Source organism: Symsagittifera roscoffensis, chromosome 6, assembly GCF_963678635.1.
Source record: "Symsagittifera roscoffensis chromosome 6, txSymRosc1.1, whole genome shotgun sequence".
NCBI classification, from domain to species: domain Eukaryota; kingdom Metazoa; phylum Xenacoelomorpha; order Acoela; family Convolutidae; genus Symsagittifera; species Symsagittifera roscoffensis.
Window position 1 is genome coordinate 57,520,194 of NC_087067.1, and position 10,723 is coordinate 57,530,916.

At 33.7% G+C, this 10,723-nt stretch overlaps 1 protein-coding gene across 1 annotated transcript in view; it reads right to left on the minus strand.

Moving 5' to 3' along the window:
- Positions 1–10,509, minus strand: part of LOC134848844 (neurogenic locus notch homolog protein 1-like) — an 85,455-nt gene extending 74,946 nt beyond the window's left edge. The window contains exons 1-3 of the mRNA XM_063866357.1: positions 10,097–10,509; positions 9,541–9,643; positions 2,559–3,098 (exon numbers count right to left, since the gene is read on the minus strand). Of these exons, the coding sequence (XP_063722427.1) occupies positions 2,559–3,098; positions 9,541–9,643; positions 10,097–10,253 (800 nt within the window). The 5' untranslated portion in view covers positions 10,254–10,509. The remainder of the gene's footprint in view (positions 1–2,558; positions 3,099–9,540; positions 9,644–10,096) is intronic.
- Positions 10,510–10,723: the final 214 nt, after the last annotated feature.

The window sequence follows — 10,723 nt, forward strand, 5'->3', positions numbered from 1 at the left end:
GAATGTTCTGACTGTCCATAAACTGGACTCGAATAGTTTTTGGTTAATGGAATTGACAAACTATGAATTTTAAGCTGAATATTAAGAATCGTGTTTGGAATTAATGAGACCAATTAGCCTGCCTCAATTGATTTTGGAACGATTTTGTGTTGGTCACGTTACTCTATTACTGAGGGTTTCGCAGGTTCTTTAAATCAGAAAAGTTTAGTGGTGCGAGCGACCCTTCCGAAACCACGATGATGCAAGGATCGATTCCCAGAGGAAACAAGACTGCTCGTATCAGGGCGAAGCCCCGAATGTTCCGACAGCCTTTTAAGGTTTATGGAGCAGCAGTAAAAACAGTAAAAAATTCAATGAAATAAAATAAAAACGAAAATTTGTTTTTGAAATTTTTATGAAAATCATCCCCCCACATGCCATATAAAACAGAAAAAGATAGATTTTGTTCCTTGTAACAAATCAATTATGGCAAATAAGTTTCGTTCAACCAATTTGGAACGATTTATAAGACGGATTAAATCTCCGCTTACGCGTTAATAGCGCGAATTATATCGCGCGTTAATTGTCCCAAATTGGTCAAAATGGCAATCTTTAAACCCTCATAACTTTACAAAAAAAGATCCCAGGTGAAATATCTTTTCATATTTAAGCTCAAAATAACAATACATTTTGAATGATATAATAAATTCTGTCAAAAATGGTTAGTTAAAAAGTCGAAATTTGTCTGAAGAAAAAAAACCCACCCCGAGCACAAATATTCCATTACTTTCGTATCGAAAGTCGGAACAATAATTTGAGAACTAGTCTGAATTAAAAAAACACCCCTAGTATATTCATTTCTTACTTTTTGCGGAACAACTTTGAGCCATCTAAACGTGATCTACTTCAATTTTTTTATGTTATTACTGCTGCTCCATAAACCTTAAAAGGCAGTCGGAACATTCAGGGCTTCGCCCTGATACGAGCAGTCTTGTTTGTTTTTAGTCTGGTAAAAAATTGGTCTGCTAAAAACCAGTCTGTTAAAAAACCTAGCACCGAGTTCTATCAACCATTGGTTCAGTTCAACAAAATATAAGAGAAAATATTATTTTTCACTTTCATTTCTACCCTGTGATAGAACTATACGCTCCTCTGAAATCTGCTCTATATTCTTAACATATTATTTTGATACCAAACGGATATGGCACTTAGTTAACTTATGGGTGGCTTGGGGCAAAAAATAGGGTTTCAATCAGGGAATAAACTCGTTTTTGCTATTTTCAAGTAAAAATTATCACTATTGCAAAAATTATCAGCAATTCCATAAATATCTCAATATTTTTACAGTGCTGCGAAAAATAGCTTTAATTTTATATCTGATCAGAGTTAAAGCGGAAATGTACACAATCAGATCCATAACTGGAGCTTTCGACTGAAACCTATCAATAAATTGACGATTGAAATAACGTTAATACGAAATACCAATGATATTAACAAATTTTTGTTAAATGTTTTTGTGGTACCTAATTTTGCGAGGAAAAAATAGTCAACAACTGTTTTTTGAGATACCTGATTTTCCGTAGAAAAAACTTAAAATCCGCCAGAAGAAACCTTTATTTCCTACTTCGTAGTCGGAATAATGAAAAGATACATATTTAGAAAAGAAAAATACTAAGCTTTAGTTATTTATGTTCACGTAACTCGACATCCAGATAATTAATTCTGGTTCACACGATACAATATAGATTGAATTTACCAATTTTATTTTTAAACGCAATTTTTTGACAACTTATATGTTACAAGGGCTATTCCCAAATTTTTTTGAATATATATTTATGCGCTCTTGATCTTAAAAAATTGAATCCTAGTAATTTTCTAAAAACGGATTAGTAGCGAAAACAATTAGTGGCTGTATATACGTAAAAATTAACTGTTTTTTTGGTCATGACTTAGAAATTGCTCAAAATGCCATTATTCATTTGAAAAAATCGCCTTCAACGCTGAAAACCTTGTTTCACACAGATGCGAAATTGCACTTCCCAAGCACGAGGCAAGGGCAAACATATGACCAATAACGCTACTGGGAAAAACTGAATGAGTAAAAATTTGAAAAGTGACGCACGCCAATTATGAGTCTACATAATTGTAAAGTGACGCATTGGCAATACCAGTCAATTTGAAAAAAAATACCAACTAACATGCCTCAATTTATAGAGCGGACGCATTTTAGCTACGAAAAAGCTCATTACGAAAAAGCTCATTAAAAACATTCGACCCTGACCAGGTTCGAAACCCCTACAGATCCATGATACCTTGAAGCTAAAATGCTATTTAAAATAGAATAGTCTGTGGTAATATCCTTAGCATTGGCTGTACGTAACAACTGGTTATTGATCAAAATGAACAATATTTGCGACTTAGGTTGGAAAAAAAGAGTTCATACTATAACACAAGCTTTGCTTGTGTTAATGAACTTTTGTTATACGCCACCGTTTTCATAACGATTATAATCACATAGCTGCTATAATATTACGTTATAACAGAAATGTTATAGGACAATACATAAAAATGAAACCAACCTCCAAGTTTTATCGCTGGAGTCACTTTTGCAGCTGCCGTGTCCGCCGCAAATGTCGAAATGTTGTTCACAGACATCCAGTTTCTTTTCACATTTTGCTCCTTCGAATCCATCTTTGCATGTACATTTAGCTTGTCCTCTTTCCTGGTAACAAACGCCTGAGTTGTTACAGGATTCTTTTGTACAGACATTTTCATCAGAAACGATCTTGTCGCAAAGTTTTCCCATCGTGCCTGGTAAACATATACATTTGGGTGATCCATCTGAAAGCTGGTAGCATCTTTCAACATGGTTGCATTGGTTTTTCTGTGATTCAGTACACGGATTGAAGCTTTCACAATGGTCCCCGAAAGTTCCGTCGTTGCAACTGCATTCTGGGTAAGCGGCTACAGTATAGCCGGTGATTTCTAGAGAGGACGTTGATTCGTCGGGGATGTTAACGAGAACCATTTGACATGCTGCCTGATGGTGACAGTAGGACTTGTTGCGATAGCAGGTGTCTTCGAATTGACACAAAGGTCCAAAGAAACCGGCCGAACATCTAAAATATTCCAAGGTCATTTTTCAAACTCAATTGAGTCTTTATTACATCAGATTTTAAAATGTAATTTTCTGCGAACGCGCTTGCAATTCAACAAAATTTCACAGACGAATTGTTTAGATGGTTGATTAACCCTAACTTTTCTTGATGTGAACGGTCAAAAAATAAGGTTTATCTATTCCACATCCATTCAAATATTATTACAATAGAAAAACCCTTAATTTTTCGTTAGACTTATCTTTATTTTCTGTTGGAAAATATACGAAAGTTACTCCCTATGTTACCCCATTTCCCTACAGAAGAATGTTCAAGTTCATTATCCGACCGGACGGAACGTATCCTTAATTTACAGGCCGACGCCTCCTCAATTATAACCGGAAACGCCCCTTAAATTGTTCTGATTGAATCGATTAATCCATCGGAAATATGTGGCTTTTCCTCTATTTCTGCATAATTGATGAACATTATTACGTTCACTAATTTTACGCTATTTAGCTGACTTTTTAAGTTCGTAGTTTAACAACACACAATAAGAGTCAAGAATCCGCCCGCGGTCCGTCCCCAGCAAGGCTCTTTTAAAACTCTAGGAGCTAGTTACGTGCATCTCTGACTAGCAAAGATATTCAGTTGCCGTGGGCATAGAATCTCTCCCTACCCTGATGAATTAAATAAAACCTTTTTTCACATCATTTATTTCGAAGTTCACATCAGTTAAACCAAATTGGGCGCCATCAAAAATGAGCTTACCTTATCAAAGTTCACGAAATTTGGTCAGCAAATAGGAAAATCTCGGAACATGAAAAACTCATAGGGTACTTCATATGATATCAAAATTGAACAAAAGCAAAAAAGAAACGTGGTTTGAAAATTTGGATTTTCTTGTTAGTCAGCTTTTTAAAAATTCCTTAATTCGCTGTAAAATATATGCCGTTAATTGAACCAAAACAGGTCTAAAACTGATAGAAAACAAAAAAGTACATACACTTGTTTCATTTCAACCTGCGAAACTTAGAAATTTCAATCAGGGCGGATCTAGGATTTTATCACACATGAAGTTTTTGATTCAAAACAAATTTTTGGCCATTTAAGCCTAGCTTATCACCCGAAGATTATAAGAAGCGTTTTAACTGTGAAAGAAAATTTGAGCGGTGTTTGAAAATTTCATTCACAGTTCAAATCTTTATTTTTATCATCAGGTGATAAGTGAGGCTTATCTAGTAAACTTAATTTAGAATAAAAAAAATGATAAATTGAGCGGAAGCTATTTTATTGCAAATTTTAAGCAATTAACATTTTTGTTTATATAACGATATAGTTTGTGAATTATTATAGTTTTAAAAAATAGCATGAAATAAATTCAGCAACGTAACACAGTTTTATGAAATGATTCAAATCCATTACACCGCTAATGAATCTGTATCAAAACATGTATAACAATTTAGGCAGCTGAAAACTTTGAAGCCAAGTGTTCTATTCCAAAAAGCACCAGTTATAAAAATCAGATTTTATTGTTCCGACTTTCAAAGAAATTGACAGAATATTTGTACTCGGGGACGTTTTTTTTCCAGGATTTTGACGGGACTTTTTAGATCATAGTAAAAATATTGTTACCCTGAGCTCAAATCGAAGAAGATAATTCACTTGAGATCATTTTTCATTAAGTTATGGGGGTTTAAACATTGCCCATTGAGGACAATTAATGAGCGATATTTTTTGTGCTTCTAACTCGTAAACGAAAATATAATTCCTCATAAAAATAGTTTCAAACTGAACTGAGGTATGCTATGCGAAATATATCGTTTTTTACTTTAAAAAGCGTGTGGGGGATGATTCTCAAAAAAAAATCAAATTTAAATTCTTTCTTTGTTGAATTTTTAAAAATTTTTCATGAAATATTACTCCATGTACCTTGAAAGGCAATTGGAACATTCCGGGCTTTGCTTTTTCAGGGGATCGCAGTCGGAACATTCAACCTTGCTAATTTTGTGTGGTTTTTTGCTTGTTTTAGATTAACAATCCTGATAATTGATACACATAAAAAAATACATAAATAGTAACGATTTCAACGAAAGGTGTAGAAATAATCTAATTGTTTTACTTTACGGAGAAGAAAAGCATACATTTTGTGTAAAAATTTGGTACTAATATGCTCGGCTGGTCCTAGAAAAAGCTTTTATGATAAACAGGCTCTGCACGTAGTAATTTGACAACTAATTTGTATATAAATTACTGATTTCAATCTCGCAAAATGATTTCAATTCGAAAATTTTTAGATTTCACATTGTAGTTACTATCGTTAAAATCAAGCAAAATGCTCATTTAACTTAACTTCAAATTAAAAGCCATTATTGTGTTACTTACCTATATTCAAAACTCATTTTTGGCAAACTTTTCAAAACATTTTTTAACTTAAAATGGTGAAACTGAGGTTATACGAACTCAGAAAATATGAAACGTTTGAAAACATTCTGGGACATGTTTCTTAAAGACGGTGGCAATCAATAAGCAAAATGGTCTGAGAGCAGAAAAACAGAAATATCAACTTTTATAAACTAATAGGTAAATTAATTATCAGAAATGTCAATAATACCAACGCAACGAACATTAATTGCATAATTTAAGTAATTTAATCAAGAATTTTAAAAAATTGAATAAAATAATGAAATTAGACAATTCGTGCATAAATTGTTCGTTTTCTTGGAATTTTTTACGATTCCATTAATTGTTTTATCAATTAGCCCGTATAAACCAATATAAGTCAACATTTTTCTGTTTTTCAGCTCTTGGACACATTCTGCACTTGGAACATTCTGCTTATTGCTATGCCTCCCTTAAGACCATCTTATAAATGTTAAACAATTTGAGAGCTCTAGGTGCCGTATTCTCAATGGACCTGGTTAATTTTAAGGAACCAACCTATCATAATAGCACCAAATATTTCGTTCTTTTATTGAGCAGCATTTACTCGCCCCTTTCTATTTTGCTTACAAAAACTAACAGGGTTGAGATAAAAAACGATTTTTACGCAAAAACTCTTAACGGCCTTTTGCAAATAATAAAATTAATTGACAGGTTCTAATGTTTTCAAAGCTTGTTAATCTAGTCTGATCTGGTGCTGCTTTGAACAAATTGAGCCAGTATTCACCAGAGTCTTTTAGAGCAAATGATTCACGTTGAAAATTTCTTTAGAAATACTGAGATTTTTTTAACTCTGGTCTGTGTTGAGTTAGTTAGGACCAGCGGTGGAACTTTTCAGTAATTTTTGAAATCAAATTGACATTGATTTTAGAAGCTTATGTATGAATATTAACGGGTATTGTGTTTGGGTAAAGTCACTGGCTGGTGATGGGCAAGATAAAAGAACCGAGTCATCAATCATAATGGAACTGGTGACTTTTCGAGACTCCGTCATGGACTTCGCTACTGACGCTACTCAGTTTTCTAATTGAATACTTCAGTGAAACAAGGATAGCCGGCTACTGCGCAAGTAGCACGGAATGTTCCGATCATAGTCTTAAAAAATAAGAAAAAAAGTATTTCGAACGGGTTTTTCTCGACAAAGAAATTTTTCTCAAAAATTTTTCATGTCGTTCGAATCACGACTGAAAGATCTTGAATATGATATATCACTCAACTCAACCCAATGATTTTTCCTGTTTGATAAAAACAGATATTATGAAAATGTATTGGATCGGGTTTTTTAATTTTTTTTTAAATTTATTTTATTTTTTGGACGCTTTGGAATTTTTTTTACTATTTCAAAAATAAGTCCTCCCATGGGGAAGGTTTTTGATAAGTATTGTCAAGTCAAGGTCTCCTTGACGTGTGCCGGACATCAAGCCGACGGGACTTCAAGCCGAAACGTATAATGAGAGACTTTAAGCCGAACATTTTGTCAAAAACTTGAGAAATATGATTAGTTTGAAAACTGTTTCGAAAAATTTCCCAATTTCTTCGGCTTGCTTAACAAATTATTGGCTTTTTCATAATTTTTTCGCCTCTAATTGATGTTTAGCAAAATTAAAAATTATAATATAGTTAATGGGCTTTTTCATGTGTATAACTTATGCATTTCAAAATCCGGCTGTTCTAAAAATCTTATGCCCCTCGTGAGTGGTGCATTGTTATTAAGAACGCTTATGGTGAACTAAACTTGCCTAATTTTTGAAAAATAACCTTTTTATTGATAAAAAAATTAGTGTTTTTAGGTGCTTCTAATGTTTAAGATTCGGCTTGAAGTCCCTTCGGCTTCAAGTCACGTCGGCTTGTTGTCCTAGACCCCCCTGTTTGATGGGTGCCGGACATCAAGCCGACGGGACTTCAAGCCGAATCGTAAAATTAGGGACTTCAAGCCGAAAATTTTCTCATTAAGTCATGAAATAAGGTTATTTTGAAAACTTTTTTAAAAGAATTTCTCAATTTCATGATCTTTATTCGGTAATTAATAGCGTTTTCACGAAATTTAAAGCTCCAAATGAAGTTTAGGAAAAGTGAAAAAAAACCCCTTGACATGTAAAAAAACTGAAAAAGCAGTCAAGTCGTTGGTCGCCTAATACGAGCAACTTTGTTATCTTCGAATCTGCTGTATAATTTTTGGTACCTGAAAGTTAGTCTTTGTTTAGTGAAATAGATCTTTTCCTTTGGCTGAATACAAATTTTTTCACAGCTTATCAGGCCTTGTTTTTAGCATGAGCCCTGTTTGATGGGTGCCGGACATCAAGCCGACGGGACTTCAAGCCGAATCGTAAAATTAGGGACTTCAAGCCGAAAATTTTCTCATTAAGCCATGAAATAAGGTTATTTTGAAAACTTTTTTAAAAGAATTTCTCAATTTCATGATCTTTATTCGGTAATTAATAGCGTTTTCACGAAATTTAAAGCTCCAAATGAAGTTTAGGAAAAGTGAAAAATAAAACACGGTTGAAGGTAATTTTCTTTTTTATAATTTATGCATTTCAAAAAACGGCTGATATTATTAACTTATGCCAATCCTAAGTAATTCATTGTCATAAATAACGCTTATTATGGACTAAATTAGCCTGAAATTTTGAAAAGAAACGTTTTACAGATGAAAAAATAATGATTTGAGGTGCTTGTATTCTAAAATTCTAAAATCAGGGACTTCAAGCCGAATAGTTCTTTATAAAGTCGTGAAATATGATTAATTTGAAAATTTTTTTGAAAAATTTCTGAATTTCATGATCTTCCTTTACTAGTTATCGGCGTTTTCATAAAATTTAAGCCTTCAAAGGATGTTTCGGAAAGTTGGAAAGTAAAACATGCTTGAAGGCATTTTTCATGTTTATAATTTATGCATTTCAAAAACTGGCTGATGTTATAAACGGATGCCAATCACAAACGGTGCATTGTCATGAAAAACGCTTATCATGGACTAAACTTGCCAAAAATTTTGAAAAGCAACGTTTTACAGATGATAAAATTGTGTTTTGAGGTGCCTGTAAAGTTTTAATTTCGGCTTCAAGTCCCTTCGGCTTGAAGTCCCGTCGGCTTGTTGTCCTAGACCCCTGTTTGATATGCCTATCTTCGGTACTACTATGATAGACAGGTCCCGCATGCATTTCGCATGTTATAATTTTGAAAACTAATTTGTGTATAAATTATTCATTTCAAAAATCTTGCAAAATATGTTCAGCCAGAAACTTTTCAGATTGAAAATTGTAATCACTTTTGTTGATATAGAAATTTGCTCGCTCTACTTTATTTTACGGTTTAACAACCATATAATTGGGTTGATTTATTTGTCATCAAAACCCACTATTGGCTTTTTTTAAATTTTCAACCTTAATTGGTGAGGGGGAGGTTTTAAGAGGTAACAAAACATGAAATTTGTTTGAAAATATACTGCGACATCTTTCTGAAAGGCTTAATCATAATTATTAAACAATTTGAGAGCTATAGGTGTCTTATTCTCAAGGGACCTGGTTATTGTCAAGCGACCACTCTATCATAGTAGTACCCTAACTTCTTTAATCCTAAAATTTTTGATATTGCAAACCAACCCCCCCCCCTCCCCCACAATTCTGGTTGCCAAAATTTTTCCAAAGGGTCCCCCTTAGCTATAACTTTATGATATCCATTTTTCGCTGAACATCCTCATTATTGTTCTAAAAGAGCCTTTGGCGCCAACACGACTAATTTTTTTACAAAATAGGGTCTTTATACTACTTTAGAAAAGCTCGGAAAATCAAATTGGTTTTAAAAAAAAAAGGTCGGCAAATTTTTCGAAACCTCCCTCTAGAAAAATTTCGGAGCACGGCCACTGAACCCTACTATTGTAATTTTACCCCAATTTAAATACCCAGTGCTGAAAACACCTCTACACTTCAATTCTCAAAATAACGAAATCAAATTTTGTTTTTCGCCTTTCATAATCAATAGTCAATCTTCTGACCAAAACCTTAGCTCTTTTAAGACTACTTACTCGCAAACTTTGTGAGTTGGCGCATCTTTAGAGTTCCTTTCCCGTACCTGGTCGACAACAAAGCACAGTCCGTTTCCATTGCAGTGTACAGGCGAACATGAGGCTAGAAAAAACACCAGTTGGTAATTTATTGTTTTTTTTAACTTTTGTTGTTTATTCAGGATTGTTTGATAGGAAATGTGTATGTTAGTATGTGTATCTGAACAACTGTGTAGCTCTGATTATATTCAATGATAGTCAATAAAATTGCAGGAAAAAGTTTATTTTGGCTATCCGGGAAAGGTACACTCGTCCAAAAATTATCAAAGGTCCAATATCCGAAAATACCCGAAACTGAATTTTTTTCGATATTTAGACGTTCCGGCCTTCTACCGGCCGAAACGAGAGTAAAAATTGATTGATTCTGAGTGTAAATGTATTCTTCAAAAAGACAATAAAGACGAATTAAGAGCAAACTATTCTCCAATTTCGAATGGATTCAACTAAACTATGGCAAAACTATTGGACCACTACACAATGACATGATTAGCTTTCGAAAACTCCAAAAGTGACTCACCAAGATAATTGGCTGATTTGTTAGCTATAGGCGTGTACTCGGGCAGATAATTCAGATGTCTCTTTAGAACCCAATCCTCAAGATCTTTTTCTATGTCTCCAGAAACACCGCCAATCCCGACAACCACGATTAAGCCCAGTAACACGAATTTCATCATCGAAGTGCGTAATTTTAGGACTGCTTCATTTTTCTGATGTTGATTTTCTGTAGTTTTTTTGGCGTGTGACCTTGAATATTGATGTTAGAAAAGTCCAGGGACCAAACTGGCTAATATGTAGTAATGCAGAAAATGAGGTTGAGTTCAATTTCTGGGTAAAAATTGGCAAATAGTATTTAATGAAATGGATTTCAACACTCGAACCCTTGCTTGTAAAAAAAAATTGAGAAGTTGTAGAAATGCTATTTCAAGTTCGATTCTCCGATTAATTGACTTTCCGATTAAGTTATAAATGAGTTGCACAAATTAACACAAAGAAACTGTGTAATTCAATGGTTTTTGAGAAATTTGTTAAAGTGTTATAAAGAGATAGTTTACAGAGATAAGTTATTGGCCAATCAGAATTGAGAATTTAGGAACCTGACTCTGATTGCTGAAATTTGTGGTTTTAACAAATCCCTCGAATGTCA